The following is a 25,645-nucleotide window of genomic DNA, read 5'->3' on the forward strand; positions in this document are numbered from 1 at the left end:
GTGTGTGTGGAAGGCTCCTCTCAATTCTAGGAGCTCTGAGGTGGCAGCCCTGAGGGCCACCGTGCCTGCCTAGAGGTGGTATGTACATGGAACCTACCAGGCTGCTCCAGAGGAGAAGGGAGTGGCAACCCACTTCAGTATTCTTGCCTGGAAAATCCAATGGAAGGAGGAGCCTGGTAGGCTGCAGTCCATGGGGTCGTGAAGAGTCAGACACGACTGGGCGACTTCACTTTCACTTTTCACTTTCACTCATTGGAGAAGGAAATGGCAACCCACTCCAGTGTTCTTGCCTGGAGAATCCCAGGGACGGGGGAGCCTGGTGGGCTGCCGTCTATGGGGTCACACAGAGTCGGAGACGACTGAAGTGACGTAGCAGCAGCAGCAGCACCAGGATTAGGGTTGTCAAATGAAGAGAAAGGCAGGAGACCCCTGGTAAGGCAGAGTTCCCTCTAAGGTAAGAGGGCTGAAACATATGATGGGTCTTGGGCCTTTAGTTTGTGATTGGTTGGAGATGCTTTTGAACCAGTCAAGGTATGTCGCTGCGTGTCTTGCTTAGCCTGAGTGAGGTGGAGTGATTTATTCTAAGTTCTTCCACAGAGGCCAGTGCAATGGCAACTTGAGGAGCTTGGGGGAGCTATAGTCTTTTAAAGACCTTATCAGCTAACTTAGGGAGACCTGGAATCCCAGGAGAGAAATGGAGTAGATTTTTTCCTTCTTCCTGCTCTCTCTCTCTCTCTTTTATTCCTGTATTTAGTGCCTCAGTTTACCAGGTGCTATGTCAAGTGCCTCCCAAGGGCATTTAGTAGGTGTTAAGATTCAAGGTCCTGGAATGAGAGCACTTGGATATGAATCCCGGATTTGCCCATTTACTGGCTGAGTGACTTGGGCAAATAACCTAAACTTTTGTGTGCCTCAGTGTCCAACTGTGGGAAATGCAAGCAATATTAACATCTGTTTCATAATGTCATAAGTAGACGAGTAAACACATTTAAAACACTTCAAATCAGTACCTGGCACAAAATAAGCACACAGTAAGTGTTAGCTGTTGCTATTCTCATCTCATGTAATTACTGTGGATGGCATCCCCTCCTCCCCACCCACCAACCCCACTTTCTTTTTTTTATTGCTGAGGACACTGATTCTTAGAAAAGCAGAGTGTCAAAGCCAGTTTCCAAACCCTGGTCTGTCTTGTCTCCAAATCTCATGCTCTTTCTGCTACGTTCTGCCATCTCTTGATTGTCGCCTGTTTGTCTCCAAGGCTGGTGGATGCTGAATAATTCAGCCTAAAGGGTTTGTCAAATATGAGTCCTTCATTAGAGTGAGAGGGCAACTAAGGTCTCTCAACAGAAGTTGGAATGAGGTTAACCACTTCTTGTTTAGGCCAGCAAGAGATGCTTTCTGCTCTCATTTCCTGTCATTGGAATATTATGTTTGTAAATAGCACTTTTACCCCCCTCATCCCACCCCAAAATAAACAAATATCCCTGTTTCTTTTCCCCCAGGAACTGACACTTACTGAGATTGGTGTCTTGGACTGAAGTAAATATCGCACCTATTTTAGTGGGATGACTTCCAGGAACAGACTGTGTATAATAGGTGTCGTTGTTGGATTCATGGCGAGAAGTCGTCATGAAAGCTCATTTGTCCTTGCAGGAGGGGAGTTCAACATGGCCAATGATGACATCCTTTGTTCATTGACTCATGGTCCCACCTAGCGCTGACAATTAACTGATTTTGCAGCCTTGCATGCAATCACTGTATTTAGTAATATTCTGTGCCGTGTAGGGTATGGGATGAGTTATGCTAAGGAGTGTAAGATGCAACCCTGCCCTCCTCGAGTCTCTGGACTTAAGAGGGCAATGAGATGTTTCACATGTGACTATCAAAAGGTTTTGCAAACTCAAACATCTTCATAACCAGGCAGGATTTGTGACTGTCAAGGCAGTGGGGTTTGAAATAATGATGAGTGGTAGGGTCTGGGGAGAAATGAAGAGTGTAACTCCATCCTCCCTGACCTCCCACAAAATATCCAAATTCTTCAGATTCAAATCTAAAACAACAAAAGGCTCTATGGTCATGTGAAGCTAGTCTGAAGCTGAATATTGCCCATGGCCACCAGTTTCGTCTCTTATTTAACAACATGAGATAATGACATTTATTTACAGTGAAGTTTGTAGAACTCAATTTCATTATGTAATAATAAGTCTCATGTTGATTAACTTAATAATATAAGGCAATATCTGATTATGTACTAAGAAGTTGCTATTTCTTTAGGTTCCATGTAAGAAATGATGAAATCTTGGGACTGAGGGCCAAGAATTTATTTTTGACATTAAGGAATAGGAAGACCAGGTGAAGAAGAGGTTTGAGAGAAGCAAGGAAATTGGAATCTAATGAAGGATGTGTGTATGGAGCACATATCCTCCAGGGATGTCTTCTGAAGTGTCTTAAATATTAGGCCTGATATTTTAGGCTTTGTGCTGAAGACAATAAGAAGCCACTAGAGTCTGGGGATGAGAAAGCAGACCATTAACTTGATGAACTTTTTCAGGGTGGTTTGGGAGTGCACAGAAACTGGTGGCAGGGAGACTATAATAAAGCCATTGAAGAAATCTGGAAAATAGGAATATGAGCCTGGATGGAGTGGGAGGGTCATAGAGATGAAAGTGTTAGTCACTCAGTCATGTCCGACTCTTTTCAACCCCATGGACTGTAGCCTGCCAGGCTCCTCTGTCTATGGGATTCTCCAGACAGGAATACTGGAGTGGGTTGCCATTCCCTTCTCCAATAGAAATGAAAGAAATTCATTATACATTGAGGACAGAAAGAAATGACCAGGCACCTTATTTTAATGGTGCCTTAATAATGTGTGTGGAAGGAGGGGGAGTCTGGCTCCTTTAAGGAAGAAACAGTTAAATGAGCTGGACCAGGGCTGAGTTGCAAAGTGAAAGAGAACTATTTAATCATCAGGAGTGAAGTATTGATTGAAAGAGTAATTAATCTACAGGTATGAGGACACAATGTCCTTCATTTTGTAGATTCACATTCTTCCTAATGTGAGGCAATATGAACCCAGGACTAAGAGAATAAAATTGGTGGGCAGGTAAAACCTTCTGGGGAGGGACTTTTTTCATGGTGCCTTTTTGGCAGTAGGGACAGAATGGGGAAGACTTAGAATTCCTTGGGGGTGGGGTGCATATGCTCAGAGGCAATGGGGGACCTCTCTTGGATGTAGTTGGTTTTTCCCTCGGAATCTTATCCCTATTATGAATTTTTCATTGTTGTAAATAGAATTTAGAGGATCATCAAGATACACATTGTTCATTCAAGAATTAATGGGAAGAGAAAATGCAGAAATGTACCACATCCAATTATTCATCGAATAGAGGCCAAGTCTTGCGCCACCCACTTCACAAAGAGGCAGCATTATCACTCACAGACAGGCTCCCATGTGAAGCTCCCACCAAAGCGGAGGGATTAGAATAAGTGAATGAACCTGTTTAGATCTTGCTTGTGCCCTCGAACCTCCAGGGGTCAAAGAAGGAGGAAGTTGCTGTGATCCTAGGTTACAATGAAAATAATGGTGATTTTTAAGACACAATTCCTAATTTAGGAAACAGAGATTATAGAAGACGTTTACAAAGTTGTTTTGGGGTAAGTTCAGTTTAAAGGATGCTGGAAAGGCCAAAGGGGAATATGTTCAATAAAAGCTGGAAATGTGGATCTGAAGTTTGGCTGTTGTAATAGTGCTGCAATGAAGAAGGAAATACAGACATCTCTTTGAGATAGTGATTTTGCTCCTTCAGATAAAAACCCAGGAGTGGAATTTCTGGATCATATGGTAGTTCTATTTATTTAATTTCCTGAGGAATCTTCATACTTGCTGTACCAGTTTACATTCCTACCAACGGTATACAAGGGTTCCATTTTCATTGTTTTGATTTACATTTCTCTAATGATTAGTGATGTTGAGTGCCCTTTCACGTACCTGTTGGCCAATTGAGTGTCTTCTTTGGAAGAATGTTAATTCAGGCTCTCTGCCCATTTTTAGCTGGGTTATTTAGGGGTTTTCGTTTGTTTGCTATTGAGTTGTTTGAATTCCTTGTATATTTTGAATGTTAACCCCTTGCAGATAGATGGTTTACAGATATCTTCTCCTATTCCATAGGTTGCTTTATATTTTGTTGATGGTTTCTTTTGTTGTGTGGAAGCTTTGTAGTTTGATGTAGCCCTGCTTGTTTATTCTTGTTGTGTTTGCTTTTGGTGTCAGATCCAAAAAAATCATTGCGACGATTGATCTCAAAGAGCTTTCCCCCCATGTTTTCTTCTAGGAGTTTTATGTTTCGGGTCTTATGTTCAAGTCTCTAATCCATTTTGAGTTGATTTTTGTTGCTATAAAGTAAAGGTCCAGTTTCTCTCTTTTGTATGTGGCCATCCCAGCACCATTTATCGAGGAGACAATCCTTTCCCATTATAAGTTCTTGGCTCCTTTGTTGAAAATTATTTGTTTTTGTTTTTTTTTCATAGTTGCTTTGACTATTGGAGGTCTTTTGTTGTTCCATACAAATTTTAGACTTATTTTTAAGACTTATTTTAGACTTATTTTATTTTAATGGAAAAATACCATTAGAATTTTGATAGGAAGTGCATTGAATCTGAGAATAGCTTTGGATTGCAAGACATTTTACAGTATTAATGATTCCAATTCATGAACATTGAATATCTTTTCCTTTGTCTCTTCTTTATCAATGTTTATGGTTTTCACTGTATAGATCTTTTACCTCTTTGGTTAAATTTATTCCTAGGAATTTTTTTCTTTTTGTACTGTTGTAAATGGATTATTCTATTAATTTCTTTTTCAGTAGTTTGCTGTTAGGGTATAGAAACACAGCTGATTTTTGTATATTGATTTTGTATCCTGCAACTTTACTGAATTTGTTTATTAGTTCTAATAGTTTTTTGATGGACTCTTCAGAATTTCCTATATATAATATCATTTCATCTGTAAACAGAGATAATTCTTAGAGGGAAAGTTTTAGCTTTTCATTGTTGAGGATATCAGTTGTAGACTTGTCATATATGGCCTTTATTATGTTGAAGTATGTTCCTTCTATCCCAATTTGTTGAGAGTTTTTATCATGAAAGGAATTTTATCAAATGCTTTTATGCATGTATTAAAATCATATGATATTTATCCTTCATTTTATTAATATGGTGTATCACGTTGATTGCCTATGTTGAACCATTCCTCACATCCTAGGGATAAATTCTTCTTGGTTATGGTATATGTTACTCCTAATGTGCTTTTGAATTTGGTTTGCTAATCTTTTATTGCCTCTGTTTTCAGTTTTTGCCTTTGTTTTCATCAGGGATATTTACCCATAATTTTCTTTTAATGTTCTTGTCTGGCTTTGGTTTCAGGGTAATGCTGACTTTGTAAAATTAGTCTGAAAGTCCTTCCCTCCTCTTCTATATTTTGGGAGAATTCGAGAAGGATTGGTATTAATTCTTCTTTAAATGGTTTGAGGAATTCACCAGTGAAGCTATTTGGACTTGGACTTTTCTCTGTTGGAAGGTTTTGGTTATCCCTGCTTTCTTTTGGTTTCCATTCGCATGGAATTTTTAGGCATTTTGAAGCAACATTTCTCAGTGGTTAGCTACACAGTCTTTGGAAGCAGATTTGTGTCCCAACTATGAGATCTTGGGAAGGTTACTTAACCTCTCTAAGCCACAGTTTTCTCATTTGGAAAATGGAGGATAAAAATATTCCTGCCTTAGAGAAGTATTGAGAAGAATAAATGAGATGAAACATTTAAAAATATTTACTGCATGCCATACATGTAGTTAACACTTGATAAGTATTAACAATGGTTGTTATTTTTCTTAATAATCTTAGACCACTCCAGATTTGAGTTAGAATTAATATCTAGCACTCCTGGCCTTCTTCGACTTTTAATACCTGGTAAAGAACGTTGAATATTGGGGCCAAATTGCTGTGCTGTCCAACAGTTGTTTGATTCTGGGCAAGTTACTCAACTTTTCTGTACAGTTTCCTCATCTGTAGAAAGAAGATAATTATAGTAGCTACTTCATGAGGCTGTTGAGATTAAATGAGTTAATATTTGTTCAGTGCCAAGAGCAGTGCTTGCCACACAGTAACTGTTAGGCAAGCATTTGTCAGATAAATAAAAATGAGGTTCCTCTGTGTTGTGAGTGGCTTTTTTGTTTCTGGAGTCATGGGATCCAATCCTTTGCTGCATTCATCCTGGCACAGAGAAAACTCCTAACTCAGTGCCTGCAGCAGTTAGATATTAGGTCAGCATCTTAAAAGAAACTGGACCTTTATTTGCCTTAGAGTGTCCTCTCTGTGCAAGGTCACGGTACCTGAGAATAGGGTAGGTGTCTTCCTGGAGTGATACAGGAGTAAACTTCCCTGAGGCCAGAAATGCAGGCTCAGTGTCCTGTCAGCCGGAGTCCGTCTTACTGTTTGTACTTCATTGCAGGTGGCATGTTTTACGAACTTAACTGGCCTCTCCTGCCTTCAGTTCACGTGTGCTTATTGTGAAGTTGACACATTCTTGTCTGTCTTAACCTTTCTGACAAAATGAGGAAATTGAGGAATTAAAGCCAGTTTGGCCTGCTGGGAAGACAAAAGGAAGTTTTGGTAAGGATCAGCCAGTGTGCTCTGTTGCTAATCAACACTGCTTTCACTCATAATGATGAGTTCCATTAGCACTTCTCTGACACTTGGCAAGACCACCCACCCCCCCGCCCCACTGGCTTCCTAGAGACCCAGATATTTCATTATCTTTGGATTCATTTGGGGTAGCCCTTCTCCCTGCAAAAGATCTCAGCTCAGACAGACCTTTCTGCTGGCCTCTGATTATTCTTGTCAAGCTAAAGTGATGACCTTGGAAACACAACACAGGGACTCTTTAAATGAAAGTTACATTGGAATTCTTGGAGGAAGGTCAAAGTCATCCTTGATGTGCATTCTTTCTATAATCTAAATCTACACCTATATCTAAAATCTAAAATGCTTTTAGCATTTTGTGAAGGCATGTCCATGAAATGAACCTATGTGATGATGAAGTTGTACCTTTTCTCCCAGGGCTGCCCTCTCAGGACCATTCAATTCATTTCAATCAGTCTTGTCTTTACCTTGGAAAACAAACCTTTCTAGAGGGCCTGGACAAGATAAAGCAGACCCTGGTTGGTGCCAAAACTCCAAGCTTTTCATTGCTTCCCCAGGAAGGCAGACCTTTGTTTCTGAAATACCCAGATGATGCAGCCCTGCTTTGCATTCCCTCAGATGCCCTAAAATGAGGAAAGAGACTGTGATATCCTTGAATCCCTACTGATAGCTTTCCTGTCGGCATGAGTCTTGGAGGAATGGCAGCAGGAAAATTGAGGTGGTGGGTGGAGTGGGGTTGGGATTCACGCACTCGTGCTCAGGACTTTGGTTAAATCCACATTTTAGTTTCAGGTTTTCTTTGCCCCCATCTGTTGATAAATGGTACTTTTGTGGGGCAAGCTCCTCTCCAGGTAGTATCCTAGTTCTGTTCTCCTGAGACAACAGCTTATTATCTTCAGGCTGGTGAAGCCTTCTAGGAATCAGTAGAAAGCCTCTAGATGAGGCCATTGCTTTCCTTTCTCCTTTTCTCCAATCAGAATAACGGATGTGATATTGATTTCATCTTGGCTGTGGAAGTTCACTAATAACTGTTCTGAACTTTGTAATATCTTAAAATTGGCAGATGAAATGGAGATTTGTAGATGAAACCACAAGTATCTCTGTAATCCTGGAGAGAGAGCCTCTGCATCAGATGACACTGGTTTTTCCTAGTGAGAAACAAATGGGACATTGATTGTGTGCTTAGAGCTTATTACTTGCTTAGGAGCTTGGTGGCATTATTTAGCCTAGGCCATTGAGAAATGTCCCTAGTCATCTCCATCCATGGTTAATAATTTCATACATTTAGAGGCAGTCACTGAATTCAATACATTGTTCCCAAGGTTAATTTTACAAGAGCTGCTTCTGGTTGTTTATATTATACGGCTTTCACTTAAAAATCTAAGATTGCAGGCGAGGGAGGCACATTTACTAGCATTGTTGTCATTGTTTAGTCACTAAGTTGTGTTTGACCCCATGGACTGTATCCCACCAGGCTCCTCTGTCCATGGGATTATCCAGGCAAGAATGTTGGAGTGTGTTGCCATTTCCTTCTCCAGGGGATCTTCCTGACCCAGGGAGTGAACCTGCATCTCCAGCATTGGCAGGTGGATTCTCTACTGCTGAGCCACCAGGGAAGCCCTTTACTAGCATATGTATATTAAAAAGCCCCCTGTGGGACCCAGAACAAAGTGAATGTCCAGCAGATGGGGACAGTCACATATTTACGAGCTGAGATGGCAAAAGAGAACTGCATGTCATACTCCGGTTTCAGGACACATGAAGGGGTGCTACATGAATGTACATTTCTGCCTCACACACGCATCCTGAGTATCTCAAACCCCTCAGTGTTTCAGGCCATAGAAAAAAGATTGTGAACACTTATTTTTACTTAGCCCCTATATGATACCTTACAGGAGAAGATATTCTAAGTCTTTTACTATTTAAAGGAAAATGCCGCATTTTCAAAATGGGGTTTGGGAGTTATTTACTAAGTCTCACTAGGTTGGATGTTCTGTTTGCTTTAATAACCCAGCTAACATCAGGTGGTGAGAAGAACAATCTCACTAAGGAGTTGTATAGTTGGGTATTTTATCTCACGTTGCCAAAAGAGAAAACTTCTGAATTCGTTTGGCCAGGTAGTGCTAAGCACTTTTATGAGATTTTCCTCTCGGCGGGACCAAGGGAGCTGTCCATTCCTTTGTTTTCTGTCACAGACCAGTGAGTCCAACAGCAGAACGCTGCCACGACTCAGGTTCTAGGCAGGACTACGACGTACCTTTAAAGAGCTCTTTGAATACAGCCTTGTGTTCTTTGTAGCCACATTTCACAGGGCAGGATTGGTCCTTAACTATCATATTGAGATAAGACTGTCTCCCATTATAGTAATTTTGAACCAAATTCTACCTTCCCTTTCATCTCAGTCATAAATTTGGGCAATCTGTTCCTAATGGTACTGTTATGTCAGCCTTATAATCCCCACTGATTAACATGAAAAATCAGCTTACTCTTCCTCCATTTGTGCTTTTTCATTCTTGGGTACAAACACAGTTTTGAAAACAATAATCTGGGTACAGTCTGAATCAACTGACCAGGTCTTTCCCTTCCCACACTCATCAGAGGGAATGAGATAAAAAGAACAGATAAAGGAAGAAAAGGCAGGGAAGAAAGAGTGACGGCAATGTTTATTGAGACAGGAATGGAACACTGTTCTCTTTTATGAGTTAACTGCACAGTGTGTTAAGAGGCTGGTTACAAACTCACTCCAAAATAAGGATGACCTGCAGTTCACGAACAGCTCTGTCAGCTCTAGTACCTCAAGTTGGAGCAGCCTGCCAAGGGGGTTGAACCATTCAGCCCAAGATAAGTTGCTGATTCAGCTGAATTTACATTTACTTCCTATAAATAACACCAACATTAGCAGTTTAAAATTCACATTTAATCACAGGTCCATTTTATGTTTACATGATCATTTGGTATCATTCTCTTAAAGATTTCAGGTGCAGGTGGTCAATACAGAACTTTTTTAAAAAAAAAAAAAAAAAAAACTATTCCATGATCTTTGGCACAGTTTCTGGTTTCTTAGCTAGGCTTAACTTGGCTATGCAGTACTGCAGAAACAGGACTATTTTGGATCTTGATGTAACTATAAGTTTATGTTAAGCATTATTTACAAGATGAGAGCCAAGCACAGACTTTAATACAATGTCCTCACAAATGAACAGAAGAATGACAGGCATCGGATTTTAATGAGCAGGGGCTGAGACTACTAGACTACTAGTTAGAACCATCTTCCCTGGAAGAGGAGACAAGTTTCGTTCAATGCAAGAATTCCCTGAACCACTGATACCAATGTCTCATGTCACGGGATTTACTTTGCAAGAATCCAGGGTAGGGACAGTGCTTTTCTGGCCAGTGTGGCTTACACGATCCATCAAACCTATATTAAAATACAACTTAGCTGGTAGCTTTGCCAATGTTATTTGGGTCTGATGGGTAGAAAAAGGCAAAGTACTGTCATTTTATGTGGGTATAATTGACCTTGGAGGAATTATAGTTGGATAATATAACTATTAAACACATCCAGCTGGATAAAAACCCACCCAGCCTTATATGAGTGACACCTTTGTGTATCAGTTCAGTTCAGTCCAGTTTAGTCGCTCAGTCATGTCCGACTCTTTGCGACCCCATGAATATAGTCTTATGTAGAGCTGATACAGATTGCCTCCCAGCAGTAGTATCTTGGAAGCTCTAAATTAGTGGCTGTGCTACCAGAATGTGTCTCTGCTTTGGGGCTGATACACAGACATGAGACAAACAACTAGCATGATTTCTCATTCTAGTAGTGCTTATGAGAGAGGAGTTCTGATTAAGCCCCAAAACCGATCTGGATTGCAATCATAGTTATTATTCAAGTACAAGGAGAGCGCTTTATTTCACATTGAGAGTTCAATTCTGACCTTTGTCTGGCAAATTATATGAAAATAATAAATATATACATATATATATCTCTAGCTCTCTACTGAACAGTGGGTCAGTAGTTACCAGCATCCCCATACAGTACATCGAGAAAAAGAAATCTCTTCTCCCCAAATCTCACACCCATCTTAAAACTGTTATTGCAGAACTGTGCTGGTCTGTTTTCTTTCAAAGTAGTTCCTTTGAAATTGGCTGGAGATGGGTTCAAAATGGACAATTTGGCACATTAACTTTGTTGGGGGGGGGGGCGCTGTTGTTTAGCTTCATTATAGTCTATACAAATGTGAGAGGTCAAAGGAAATCCATGGCAATAGAAAGCCCGAGTAAAAATGTGTAGTCGATGACAATATATATATATGTATATTTTTAAAAAACCCAAAACACTGGTCCGTGCATGAGAAAGCAATTTCTCTTTCACATCTATTACCTAATTAAAACAGTTATGTCTATTCTATGTACTTCCCAATTCTGTCTCTCATAGACTTTAAAAATTCCAGATAATACAGCTTTCCTTTTAATCAGTTTCCTCTCATCTTACTCACCTCCAAATCCCAGTACCTGGTGAGCAAAAGCTGTGAATCCAAATATAGAAAATAATCTGGAGGTCTGTATCAAATCAGATGTACAGTTGGCTGTTAGTGTTTTCCTTATTTAATGTCTGAATTTGCTAAGAGATGACTCTCCTGGAGAGGTCCTTCACCACCCCCAGTCTTATGAAGCCAGAGGCCCTAGAACTGTGAGGTCTGGGTGAACGAGATGGTATCGGACTTGTCGACGGCAAAGCCTCCGTTGACGTAGGACTTCTTGGTGTCTGAGTCCTCATTGTCAAGTGCTGTGGATTCCAAGGTGAAGGGGTTCACGATGTTGACCTCTGATGAGACATCCATTTGCTCCAACTCCTTCTTGGAGAGCTTCTCCACAATGCCAGTCCCAAAGGCATCTCCAAGGACATTCACCATGGTCCTGAACCGGTCCCTGGGGAGGACAGAAGGTGAGTCAGACACGAAGCCCGGGTTTCACTTTCCTTCGAGTTGGAGACAGGAAAGGACCTGAGGAATTCAGTTATAAATTCAGCAAACCACAGAGGGTGCTTCTCAGGGCTGGCTAACCAGAGGCCCCCCACTTCACAGGCCTGGATCAGGGGCTGTCTCTAAAGGCACAAAATGAGCGCACAGGCTGCCCCAGGTCCTCGTCAGTCACGATGCCCCCGAATCCAGCATCATCTCCTAAATTCCCTCCTTTCCTCCCAAAGAAATGTGAACACAATCTCCACAGATATTTGTGGGGAGGGTCAGGATTCATTAGTCTTTAACCCTAGCCTCTGTCTTGTGTGCATTTCTCAGCTTTCTCTTGGCTAAGGTGAGAGAACCTGGATGTTTTGTGGGGTGGTGTGTGTGTGTGTGTGCCAAGCAGGAGTGTGTATGTGTGTGTCCCCAGTGTGCTCCTTTCTTTCCCACACAAGGTCACTCCATGAGGAAGCCAGCAAGGATGCTGCTGAGCACAGGGTCAGAAAACCCAGGCCAGCCTGTGAGCAGCTTTCCCCTTGGGGCACCTCAGCTAGTGTTAACTCCCAGAAGGCCTGGCGGAGAGGCCAGCAGCAGGACGACGAGGAGGTGGAGAGGTATCTGGGGTGCTGGAGCACCGTTGCTAGGAACTGTCTGCATGAATGTTCCTGTGAAAGCTACACCGGCAGGACAGAAAAGGCCAGCAGTGCTCCCACATGTCCATTCTGGGTGCCCTCCTGCTATTTAGAACGTGGACTGAACTAGACCCTGCTGTGGACCAGCTAGTGTCTTTTTGTTCCGTAGATCAAGCTGCACCTTTGACTTCTCTGGGTGTCTTAGAAGTGAAGGTCACCAGTGTTCCAGGAAGAACCAGGGAGAGGAAAGAGTGCAAATCCACCATCACCACTAGACAAAAGGCACTTGTCTCAATAGTAGGGTATGTTGGCAAGAAAGGGGCTACTTCAGTTGGGCCTCAAAGAACCAGCAAGCTGTTGAGGGGGCCCCAAAGTAGCCTCCCAAGAGCAGAAGCTTCTGCCTTTGGGGACGTGACTGTACCTTCAAAGCCACATGGAATGTTTCTGTTTCTCTTTCTACAATTTTTAGCTGCTATTTGCAAACTACATGGCACTGTACTGCCCAGTAAGCTCGGTTGGGTCTGAGTGAAGGCTCCATATGGAGCAGACTCTTCCCCTGATGGCCAGGGGACAGAGCCAGACCCAGCTACTGAAAGACCACTGTACAGAGTGGGTATCAAGGTTAAAGCCAGGAACCAGGCTCACTCTAACTTTAACCTTGGGGGTCACAAAAGATATGTTTTTACCCAGATCTTCTGCTGTGTTCCTTAGGGAGGTGTGTGTGTGAAAGAGAGGGAACGAACTGTTGGGAATGAACCTAGGCTTGAATGGTTCAACTCATTCTAAGCATAACAATTAAACTTGCTGTTAACTGAGCACATACTGCCAGCCAGACACTGTTCTGGACACACTTCTCACACACATAGCTATGTGTGTTCTGGACACACATAGCTCACTTAATCCTTACACCAACCCCATGAACTTGACAGAATCATCCCCATCTCACAGATAATGCAGCTGGCCCCCAGAGAGGTCAAGGAACTTTCTCAAGGTCAAACAGCCACTGGACCAGGATTCAGATCCCAATTAACCTTATCCCGAAGCCCTTGCTTGTGTCCTGGTGGTGCTGACGATCTTGGGAAGGTGGGCTGACACTGAACTAGGTGGTTCTGAACCTATGGTGCTGACCCAGGGCTGGGATAGGCTAGGGTGGCCTGTGAGGTTTGGAATGGCTGAGGCCTTGCCCAGTGTCTTCACATTATTTTATGTTGTTTATCTCATCCCACACCCAGATCCTAACCTTGAGCGTTATCAGGCATAATACACTAAAGAACATCACTGCCTTTATAAAATCACTGCTTGAAGTTATGAGGAGTTAATTTTTAAGCACATTATCAGATGGCCTGGTCAGAGGGAAATTAAAGCAGCAACAGATGGCTCATTAGGCAATCTGAGGAGAGGATAATGACAGACTGCAGATTCTGCATGGCTGGGAAGCGTGCCTTCCCATCCGGCAGAGGCAGCACATTTATTCCAACTCACAGGAGCCAGTCAACAGCGATGATGAGGGTGACATCCTCCGCGGGAAGGCCCACAGCACTCAGCACAATCACCATGGTCACCAGGCCGGCCTGGGGCACACCGGCAGCTCCGATGCTGGCGGCGGTGGCAGTGACACTGTAGACAAAACACACCAGCACAAAAGGAGTTAGACACCCATTTCTCCCCTCCAGGCCCCTGGCCCACAGTGGTTAGTCCCGTAGTCAGTTACTGCTGTCTCCCAAATTGGCCAGTCAGAATCTCTTCTCTGCTGAGCACCAGCTCTGCCTCATTAGAGAGTTGTGGGAGACAGAGGGGAGTGTGAGCTTTTTCCAGGGGGAGGTGTGGCTCATCATTCTAATTCGAGGAAGTGGAGAGGAACTGCATGAGCGGCACCCAATGAATGAGCTAGAGAGAGATTAAAGAGGAAGGCAAGAGTTTACCAAACGAAGGTGTTAATGGAGAGCTTTATCCACCCATCTATGCATCCGTCCATCCTAAACAAGGGCCAGGTACATCTCCACCTGTTTGCTTCCCCCCTTCGTCTGTCTACTCAGCCAAGCAATAATTTATTGAGGATCTGATACGTGGCAGGAATTTGTACTGCTTTGAAGGATGGTAGAGGGATTGGGTTAGGGGTGCGTGGGCAAGGATATTCAGGGTGAAGGCAAAGGAATGAGGCACTAGCCAAGCAGGTTTCATGTACTTCCTTTACATCACAAGACTCTTGGCCTCTCTGGGAACTGCCCTTTAGAGCACTGAGTTGAGAAATAGCTATGACTCCTGTCCAAGGTACAACTGCTTATTCCTGACCACTCCTTTCTGCCAGTGGGTGCCCTTTGTGCAAAAGGAGGAGAGATCTGGAATCCAGAAGGGGATTTTAAATACCTTGTATTTAAAAAGGTCCCTCTCAGGTGGATAAAATGTGGCACTAGGGATATTTCTCTTTGGAATAAGCCGTTTTTCATCAGCAACATCTTCCAGATGATTTAAATCTGGTCATTTCGAAGAAAACCAGAGTTTGCCCTGCCCTGAAAAATCCCTGGATTTGAATGAGCTTTGAAGGGACCCACTATATTTTCTAGACACACGCTGTCATCCTTGGGCCAAGGATGCCACTGGGTTGAAAGCCGAAGATGGGGACACTGTCAATTTAAACTAGAAGACTCCCTGATTCTATCCACAAATCCATATTCTGTGGGCTCAAAAAGCCTCAAGAGTTCTCACCAACCTGATTTACTGCTCATTCATCTGCCTGGTGATGTGTCACAGATGGTATCTGAGGGCCTGGTCAAACACAGACCAGAGTTCTTTGACAAGTGTGGTTTCCTTCAGTGGCTGTGACCACCAATTTGCAATTAGAGATTTCTGGAGCAGTCCAAATCCCTCTCAAAGTTTTGGGCTTTTGCATAATCCTTCAGATCTGTTTTGACTTAAATAGTCTTTGGAAACACTAAGTTCATGTCAGTGCTGGTTGAAAACATTTAAACTGAATGCACTGGTGGGTTTTCTTTGTCAGAAGTGATTTGTGCCCCTACCCATTGATCCTTCTTGGAAGCCTCAACACATAATGGTTAACCATATCCCTAGGGCTTGAGGTGGGGCTTGAAACTCAAAATCTGTTTAGTCAAAGAAAACCTTGCCCGTTAGCCTTGACCTTGCTGATTAAACTTCAGCCATTTGGCTGGCTTAAGTCTGAAACTTGGAACTGTATATCCTCAGATGGGGGTAAAAATATAAAAACCTACTTGTTCTGCTTGAATATATACTATTTTGACTTTCGAGGGTTTTCAAAGAAGACACAATAATCATTGGTAGAAAGTTTTTTCCTAAGCACTGAGATCTAGATTGATGTCAGGCCATCTAACTCAGCTCTCCATAGAGGTCAGGGAATAGGTAGTGAACTAGAGTGAGCACAGGTTTTACAGGCAGACAGACCCAGCTCTGCTGTTTACTAACAGCATGTCCTTAGGCAGGTTAGTTCTCTGAATCTCAGTTTCTTGCCTGTAATATGGGGAGAGTATGTCTACTTTGCAGGGCTGCCGGTAAGATTAGATGAGATAAAACATGTAAGATATCAAGTATAGCACCTGGATATAGTAGGTGCTTAAAACTGAGGCCATTTTGCCCCTTCTGCAGCTGTTACAACTACTTCTGCTAGTATTACTACTATTACAAAATTAACTACTGTTACTACTACTGCTACTTTTTTCCTCTAAGCTCTTTCTAGGTTCCAAATACCCTAATTATCTTTTGTTGTAAGAAAATTTATCTCATTTCTAATCAGTTGTAACCTTTGGTAAGTGAGTATTACGACAAACCACAAAAGGCCATGTTTTGGGTGGATGGTGCCTGTGTTTCCTTGATGTCTAGTCCAAAAGAACCATAGAAAGAGATAAACTACGGGTCCAAAAATCTTATAGCTATAAACCACATAAGCCACAACTGTGACTTGTAAAATAAAAAGAAAAAAAACAGCACTGGAGACTTCCCTGGTGGTCCAGTGGCTAAGAATCCGCCTGCCAATGCAGGGGACATGGGTTCCATCCCTGGTCGGGGAACTAAGATCCCACATACTGTAGGGCAGCTACTGAGCCCAAGTTCTAGAGCCCTTATGCCATGTGGAAAGATCCTGCATGCTGCAACTATGACCCGAGGCAGCCAAAAATAAATATTTAAAAACAAAAACAAAATGACTTCTTATTTCATTCTCCTCCAGGTAGAGCCAGAGAGGATTTTTAAAGTCAGTAATTACCCTGGGCCTCACAGTTGTTGTTATTTGCTCTGGGCCAGTAGTTATCAGCAAGTTTGATTTAAAAATACAGCAAAGCAGAGAGAGAGGGTTTTCATGTGATTTAGTCTCTAGGCCCAAAGTTTATCCCTCTAGTAGTGAAGTTAAAAAAAAGGGGGGGTTAGAAAGATCTAGGGAACTTAAGAGTGAAGCAGAGGGAGGAAATTCACCCCCCAAATAGCAAATAACTGCAAAGAACTGGCACCTCACACAGTTGCTCCCTGGAAATGAGTTTAGTACAGACTCGGTGCCACAGGCCGAGGTGAGGGAGGTGGGAGAAGGCACTTGGAGAAGTGAAAGAACAACTGCTAGAATTACAGTGGCTGTGGAACTTTCTCAGGCATGATTCAGGGTTTTACTTTTAACATACTCTCCACTATTCAAACTAGAGAACTTCACCAATGCTCCTGGGCTCCAGCCTCCTTAGCCACTAATACTCTTTACAGATCACGAGGCACTGGTGTAGTTTCCTACCTTATGTGCCAAATGGTCTAGTTTGGAGTTGTCTTTAGTTAATTTCAGTTATTCCAAACTGCAATAAATATGGTTTAGGGTTGGGAAGATCTAAAAATTTACTGCACTAGAAGACTGTAAGAACTTATTTTATGCCTAGGATTTATGCCTATGTCAAATGCCTGAAAGGTTCAGATTCAACAGTGTTTAGGCCTGCTGCTGCTGCTAAGTCGCTTCAGTCGTGTCCGACCCTGGGCGACCCCATAGACGGCAGCCCACCAGGCTCCCCCGTCCCTGGGACTCTCCAGGCAAGAACACCAGAGTGGGTTGCCATTTCCTTCTCCAATGCATGAAAGTTAAAAGTGAAAGTGAAGTCACTCAGTCGTGTCTGACTCTCCACGACCCCATGGACTGCAGCCCACCAGGCTCCCCCGTCCATGGGATTTTCCAGGCAAGAGTACTGGAGTGGGGTGCCATTGCCTTCTCTGTGTTTAGGCTTAGGGACCCAGTTAGTCTTAAACTTCCACTCTAAACTAAGGGCTTCCCTGGTGGCTCAAATGGTAAAGAATCTGCCTGCAATGCAGGGGACTGGGTCCAATCCCTGGGTCAGGAAGATCCCTTGGAGAAGGGAATGGCAACCCACTCCAGTATTCTTGCCTGAAGAATTCCCTGGACAGAGGAGTCTGGTGGGCTATATAGTAGTCCAAGGGTTGCAAAGAGTTGGACATGACTTTCAAACTCAACTAAAGTCTTAGGATTAACTCTATTTCCAATTCACCACTTCAAAGCAGCACTGTCCAATAGAATTTTCCACTATGATGGCATCTATTTATACAGCGATAGAACATTCATGTCTACTCTGTCCAATTTGTGCGTGTGGCTAATGGCTACCATATTGAACAGTGCTGTTCCAGAGAAACATGTCTGGCAAAATCACTAGTGACATTTTCACCATCTACTTGAGCAGGCAATTTCAGGCTTCATTTGACTAGAATTCTCTGCAAGATTTGACTCCATTGACCATTTCATCCTTGAAAATCTCTCTTCTCTGGGTTTCTATGACACCATGGTTTCATGACTCTTCCCACCTTTATATTCTCATTCTCCTCTTGGGGTCCCCCCTTTCTGCCTGCCTCTAATATTAGGATTTTCTAGGGCTCACGCCTTAGTTTCTGTTTCTTCTCTACAAACTCTCCCATTCCCAACAATTGCTGAGCGCTCAGTATGTGGGTACCATTCTAAGTACTTTATATGCATCATCTGACTTAATAATCACTATTTGCATAAAACATAGGTACTATTATTATCCTCATTTTACAGGTGAGAAAACAGAAGCTTAGAGAATTCAAGGTCACAGCTAATTTTGGTGAAGCAGAGTCAAACACAGATAACTGACTCACAACCCACATGCTTGATGAGCATCATCAAACTGATGACTCTGACTTCTTTATCTGCAGTCGAGACCACATTTCTCACTGTATATTTCCACCTGGATGTCTTAAAGGATTTTCACATTTATTGTATCCAAAAGTATAAGCTCTTAATCTTCCCACCTGTACTTCATTCTGGAGAAGGCGATGGCACCCTACTCCAGTACTCTTGCCTGGAAAATCCCATAGACGGAGGAGCCTGGTAGGCTGCAGTCCATCGGGTCACGAAGAGTCTGACATGACTGAGCAAAAGGAAATGGCAACCCACTCCAGTGTTCTTGCCTGGAGAATCCCAGGGACGGGGGAGCCTGGTGGTCTGCCATCTATGGGGTCGCACAGAGTCGGACACGACTGAAGCGACTTAGCAGCAGCAGCAGCATACTTCATTCTCTTACACTAGTCCCTGTTCTGATAAGCACCATCCACCAATACTGGGGGTCATCTTAGCCTTCCTCTGTCCCTCACTCTGAATCCAGTAGATGCCTCTTGAATTAATTAGCTCTTCACCTGTGGGTCAGTAGCTTAATGTAGGCCTTTTCATACTTTACCTGCATTAGTCTCCTAACTGGTCTTCAGCTTATAGTTTCTGCCCCCATTCACGTTCATCCACTAAATTACCAGTTATCTTTCTAAAATGCAAATCTTAAAAAAAAAATAAATAAATAAAATGCAAATCTTTCTATAGTATGAAAGACCGTCTAAGACCCTTCCATGAGCTCCTCACACAAGCCCTTCCATGATATGATCCCTGCTTTCCTATCTCCCTGTGTTCTCCACATTGTACTCTTTATGCCAGCCACACCAAATAATCTGTACTGTGTAACTAGGACACGGTTACATCAAGACCCCTGTTCAGCCTATTCCTTTTATCCAAAATTCTCTCCACTTCCTCTATCAAATACTCCTAAGATTCAGCTAAACTTTCCTCTCTTCCAGGAAGCTTTTCCTCACCTTCCCAGGTGGACCAACCCTTCCTTCTTTGGTGCCCCCTGTGTTCCACATTCAAACCTCTATTATAGCCTTTACCATATTACTCAGCACTTATTTGAAGTGAAGTGAAGTGAAAGTCTGTCAGTCATGTCTGACTGTTTGTGACCCCATGGACTATACAGTCCATGGAATTCTCCAGGCCAGAATACTGGAGTGGGTAGCCGTTCCCTTCTCCAGGGGATCTTCCCAACCCAGGGATAGAACCCAGGTCTCCCACATTGCAGGCAGATTCTTTACCAGCTGAGCGACCAGGGAAGCCCACTTATTCAGATATCTGTATACCCAACTTATCTACCCCTTAAAAGCAGGAACTACCCCTTATTCAACCTTGATTCCTTGATGCCTACTCTGTGCCTAGCACCTTCTGGGTGCGCTGGGCTGAGAACACAAGAGACTCCCTGGCTCTCCAGACCTGATGCAGTGTTATGTACTGCAGTCCTGCTACTTGTAATACATATGCACTTAATCTTGAGAAGAGATTTTGTAGACCACAAAAATAAGTCTACAGCTGGACCATCCATGATCTCCCTCCACAGATGAGTTTTACTTGAGAGCAATTCCAGTTACAGAGATGAAAATGAGTGTGACTTCATGCCCCACCTGATAGTGATGATCTGCCCAACGCTCAAGTCCAAATCATTCAACTGTGCAATAAACACGGCCGCCACTGCTTCATAGAGTGCAGTCCCATCCATGTTGATTGTAGCACCAACGGGTAATACAAATCTAGTGATCCTCTTGTCCACCCGGTTCTTCTCTTCAGCGCAGCGGAAAGTGACAGGCAGTGTTGCTGAACTGTGTGATAAAAAGAGAAAAGATATGATGACCTAGGAATGCTGGCCCTCAATCCCTGCCTGAAGTGATACCTCAGTTCCAGAAACTAAATCGAGAGCTCAAGCATGATGGCACTTTTGGTAGGACCAGGAATCAGAAGTCGCTGTGCTTGTCACTGTCCCCAGCTATGACACAACCCCCTCCTGGGTTGCAGGCCCTGCCAAGAGGGCAAGAAATATCCAGTAGGGTGAAGAAATGCGTGTAAGGTCAGAAACTAGGGAGATCATTTCTCAAAGGCAGCTACAAAACCCCCCAATCAGGTGAGGTGAGAGTTGATAAGGCTTGGCTCACAGACTTCTTCCAGACACCCCTCTTCTTTAAAAAATATTTTTAAAAAATATTTGTTTATTCATTTGGCTGTGTGGGCTCTTTTTGACAGGCAGGATCTTCAACCTTCATTGCAGCATGCTAGGTCTCTTAGTTGCAGCATGTGGGATCCAGTTCTCTGACCAGGAATTGAACCTGGGCCCCTGCGTTGGGAGCATGAAGTCTTAGACACTGGACCACCAGGGAAGTGGTGGTCCACCAGACACCCTCTTCTGTTTACCTGGAGGAGATCATGAGAGCTGTCAGAAGAGCCTGGGCCATTCCCATGGCGAACTGGAAAGGGTTCTTTCGTACAATTATGAAATATATCAGTGGGAGAATTACAATGGAGTGGATTGCAAGCCTGTAAATGGGAGAGAGAAACAGGTTCACAGATGACATTATCTCTTCATTTTTTTTTTTTTTTTCAAATAGCATTTTTACTCATGATATCATTCAACTTTCATTATGGTCCAATGAGAGAGAGGACAGGAATATATGTCTCCAGTGAAGAGACACATGGGGAAGAGGAGACTCAGCAAATCAAATATCTTGTCAAAGTTGGTGGCTAAGCCAGTAGCTGAGTCCACATCTCAGAGCTCAGAGAATAGTTATGTCATGCTGCCAAGCCCCGTACCTGCTTCTCCTGCTATGCATGCTAACATGCTTTCACTTCCTTCTGCTCTTGAATTCTTACTCCTCCTCTAAGACTCAGTGAAATCTCCCCCTCCTCCTGGAAGCCTTCCCTCACCTTCCCAGGTCCAGCTGACCTTCCCCTCCTTGGTGACTCTGTGGTCAATAGTATCATAGCCCTTATCACAGTACTCAACGTGGACCACGCCACTATCCAGCTGGACAGCACCACCATCTAAGAGGGGAGTCAGGGTTTGTAAGGGGGAAGTTATCCCTGCTCTCCTACAGTTATATTTCATGACTGACCCTCTTCTTTGTCATTCCCACATTCCAAACGATTCCTTGTTTCACAAACCAAAGGGCTTAAAAAATGAAACTGACTCAGCAGATGCCATTAAATGCCAACTTAGAGTTTACAGATCAATTATGTGAAGCTGAAATAAGAAGAAATGGTCATTGAAAAAAATAGATTCTGGAGGTCAAGAAAGGGATCTTACAGACAGCCTATGGCTTAGAACTATGAGAAACTGACTTTTAGTTTTCTATTAGGAACCTAGATAGGTTGGTTGATGGGGCAGAAACCAGCAGAACCCTCTCATTAAATAGCTCAGCATAATAAATCTTAGCCATACCATGGCCTGGGCACAGCCCCTGGCCTCCAGTAAGGTGGATGGTCCCACCTTCATTACTACCGGGGCCCTGGGATTTGACTCTGGCCTTCTTCTCCATTGACCAGCACGACTCTGCTTTTAGTAAACACAGATTAAGAACCAAATCCTATGCAGTGGATATTCCCCAGTGCAGCTGAGTTCCAGCAAGTGAGCTGATTCCTCCAGTTGAGTGTTTGGGGGAATTGATCTGTGTGAGTCAAACTGATGATGGTTAGTCATTCCCCTGGTCCATATTTCTTAGCATATGTGACATATCCTGCCCCTGGACCGACATCTGGGGGCACCATTCATAATCTATCCCACCGCATCTCCCCTCAAGGAACCAGTAAGTGTGCTACAGGAAGTATGCACACAGCTGTCTCCTGCTTTGCACAGTTCCTACCAACGTGAAGATTCTCCAGCACCCTCTCTTATGATGTAGGGTGTGACAGTACTTTCCCAACAGGGTTGGAACCAACCACCCATCCCACTCCTGGCTTGCTCCAGTCCAACTTAATTTAGGCCCTGCCTAATTTCTTTCAGGCTCAGGGTACATGGGGACTGTTCTTACTTGTTTGGTTGGTTTACATCCTTGAAGAAGGGAAGGCCAGGAGAGGGCCAAGAGAGGCTACCAGTGGGTTTTTCTCTTAAGAAATTATTTTAACACAACTAATAAAGGCAGTGACAAAGCATGGTCCAGGCTTTTCTGCCAAGATCTGGAAATTAGCACAGTGTGATCCACCTCCAGTTCAGCTGTTAAAGGGCAGCCCTTCTCTCCCCTGCTCTCTTATCTCTGAACCTCATCTTTCCCTGCCCGAGGGAGAGAAGCCAGTTTCACCAACTAAACTCAGCCTCTCAACAGCAACTCATTGGCTCAAATGAGGTTTCAGTGTCTTCCCTTGAGTCTGACATACCCACTCAGGACGGTGGCCATGTAAAGGCCCAGTTTGCGGAATATTTCCCAGTCTTCAACTTCTATGATTTTCCCGGCAATCAGGAACAAAATACCAATCGGCATGTAGCTAGAAAGTAAGCACAAGAAAGGACATACTTCTGTCATCAAATATTTTCTCAGGGTGGAAATGCTAGGAAAGAAACAAGCCAGGGCATATACCTTGGCTTGGGGTGTGCCCTTAGCTGGGAGGGGCACACTAATGAGGCTAAGGTCTCAGTTTCAGCCCAGCTGGACTACACTGGCTACAGGTTTCAGCACCCCGTGCACCTTAAATTCTACCCACCTATGCCACCATAAGGGGCACTCTGGTCCCTACCCCTTGCTCCTGTGTACATACACCCTGCTGACTCATGTCTGCAGGTCTCTCTCTCGCTTGACTCTCCAATCATGGCCTCTAGGCTCTTTCTAGACACAGTCATCTTGTTTCCCTGGTAGTGGTATCAGCAACAGAACTAGTTATGTAATAGCTCTGTTGTGATAGCTCTGTTTGTGGAGCTATCATTACATGCTTTGCATTGGGTTAGGTATTTCACACGCGTCATTCACTTATTGTACTTCTCCCAACTCGAGGGGTAGACTTTATTTATCCTTTTTAACAGATGATGAAGCTGAGCTTCAGCAGCATTGACTGAAATAACTAAACCCTTTACTGTCACTGTCAAGGTCTATACTTTGGACCAACTTGCTGTGAGATAAGTGGGGCAGAGGTCTCCCAGGCAAGGTGGACTTTTCAGCATCTCCAGGGACAGGGCAGATGCTCAGTGGTACAGCTGCTATGCTCACCTATGGCAGCTTTCATTTGGATGTATCAGGGCCTGTGTTTACCTACTGTATCCCTTCTGCATGCAGCCTGATAAGGAAAGCCACCTGTGTTCTGGAAAACTCCTTCAAATAACTCCTTTAAGAGTTCTTTCTTACATAAATGCTGCTTGGTTGCAACGTGATCAAGGACCTTGGTAGAAAAGTCAATGGCTGATCTCTAGACTTTCATTAGTGAACTGAGTCCTAAGTAATACATGGAATTATTTAATACTCTAGTGTCTTGCCCTCTCTAGGGTGAGGTGAGTTAGAAACATAAACCTTTTCCTTCTAGTTTTGAAGGGTCAGCCATCGGGGGAAGCAAGACGACGTTAACCAGTGTCTGCTCACCACATAATGATCTGAACAATTTTCATGGTTGCATCACTCAGAGCATTGAAGAAATCCACCAGAATCTGTCCCCTTTCTCCCATTTTTCCAATGACAATTCCAAAGACGAGGCAAAAGACGATCAAGCCCAGGACATTTATGCCATCTGAATACATGCCTACGACTTTGTATTCCTTTGTTTTGTTCTGCGGATCAAAACCAAGAAAATAATATTGATGCATGATTATAATCTTGTTAGAATGCATAGGCCCTGAAACAGGAAGATATGATAGCCAAACAAACTAGTGACCTAGCAACAACTTAGGATCAATGAGTTTAGGAGCAAAAAAAAAAAACCCACCTATGCATGTATCAAATTTTACTGCCCCCACCTCTGGCACTGAGGTTTGTTTTCCCCTCTCTTTCAATGAATCCATACTTGAATATTTCTTTTGAAGATTTCTTATTCTGGGGTGTTTTAAATTTTTAATAACTTTAGGCACTTTTCAGAGTTATTTTAACTAGTAGTTACATTAGGAGTCTGCATAAAAAGATACGAATTGATAATGCAGGAAGCTCAAAATATTTACCAGTGCAGACATTTTTAGGACACTTTACTATCTATTTTATCCTTATAATTAACACAGGAACATTTTTTACCATCTCTAACCTTAGATAACCAATAGGATCTTATTTTAGATAAAAATTAACCAGATATCTACTACTATGAACCATTTCTTCATTTTATCCTGGGTAAGAATAGCATGGGGACTTCCCAGGTGGCTCAGTGGTAAAGAACCCACCTGCCAGTACAGGAGATGAGGGTACAATTCCTGGGTCGGAAAGATCCCCTGGAGGAGGAAATGGCAACCTACTCCAGTATTCTTGCCTGGAGAAATCTCATGGACAGAGGAGCCTCTGCAGGCTGCAGTCCATGGGGTCGCAAAGAGTTGGACACAACTGAGCACGCACGCACACACACACACACACACACATGATTAGCATGAGATATACCAAGAGATAGTTCAATCCTAGTTGTGCAGCATGAGCTTAACAGAGATTTCACAGGAAGATAACACATTCTGAGTGGTGCAAACCAGGTTTATAAGGAATTATGTGGATGAGCCACTGGGGTACCAATTATTTCTTACTTATGATCTGACATGATCAGACATGTATTTAAGCTGTGGCCAGTGCAGTGTGTTAACTGCACTGGCTACAGCGTAAGGTCTTAAAATGCAGCTGGATAGACAAGACTAACTGTGAGAAACAGGAGCCAATGATAGCAAGATGGTGTGTAACTAACTGCACAGCCAAGCTATGAGTTACAGGCATCATGTGGAGACTGGAGACATGAATGTGGGCTGTGAAGATAGTGAAGGACAGGCCCGAGGAGCAGGCAGCCAGGAGATAAGCAGAGATCTAGAAAGCAGACTCCAGAAAAATGGCAAGGAAAGGCAGACATCATCACACACCAGGTCTCTGAACTCTACTCATCCTTTACAGCCGCCACACTACTTCAGACCTCCCTATTCTATTAGGGAGTATTCTTTTCTTTCCAACTGTAATATTCATCACTCTTCACACGAGAGCGTATGTCACATGTGTCTTTTCTCTGTCATAATCTCAGTGCCCATCAGAGCTTGGCCCATGGAGAGTGCTCAGAAAAATCTCTGTGGAACCGTATCAAGAAGCAAGAGTAGGAG

At 43.3% G+C, this 25,645-nt stretch overlaps 2 protein-coding genes across 4 annotated transcripts in view; one reads left to right on the forward strand and one right to left on the reverse strand.

Annotated features, from left to right (window-relative positions):
- The window catches only part of SPATA6L (spermatogenesis associated 6 like), a 102,159-nt gene that overhangs the window by 60,145 nt on the left and 16,369 nt on the right, over positions 1-25,645 (forward strand). Inside the window, exon 15 of one of the 3 annotated variants that reach the window (XR_011567933.1) lies at positions 6,504-9,697. The exons of 1 other annotated variant lie outside the window; for it this stretch is intronic. The gene's annotated coding sequence lies outside the window, so the exon portion shown is untranslated. One more of the 3 variants, XR_002181243.2, reaches the window with a different exon arrangement.
- SLC1A1 (solute carrier family 1 member 1) overlaps positions 9,339-25,645 on the reverse strand; it is a 75,325-nt gene continuing 59,018 nt past the window's right edge. Inside the window, exons 7-12 of the mRNA XM_019966002.2 lie at positions 23,961-24,145; positions 22,771-22,878; positions 20,815-20,937; positions 20,034-20,228; positions 13,773-13,907; positions 9,339-11,626 (exon numbers count right to left, since the gene is read on the reverse strand). Coding sequence (XP_019821561.1) covers positions 11,380-11,626; positions 13,773-13,907; positions 20,034-20,228; positions 20,815-20,937; positions 22,771-22,878; positions 23,961-24,145 — 993 coding nt within the window. The 3' untranslated portion in view covers positions 9,339-11,379. The remainder of the gene's footprint in view (positions 11,627-13,772; positions 13,908-20,033; positions 20,229-20,814; positions 20,938-22,770; positions 22,879-23,960; positions 24,146-25,645) is intronic.

The sequence above is a fragment of the Bos indicus genome, chromosome 8 (genome assembly GCF_029378745.1).
Source record: "Bos indicus isolate NIAB-ARS_2022 breed Sahiwal x Tharparkar chromosome 8, NIAB-ARS_B.indTharparkar_mat_pri_1.0, whole genome shotgun sequence".
In the NCBI taxonomy this organism is placed as follows: Eukaryota; Metazoa; Chordata; class Mammalia; order Artiodactyla; family Bovidae; genus Bos; species Bos indicus.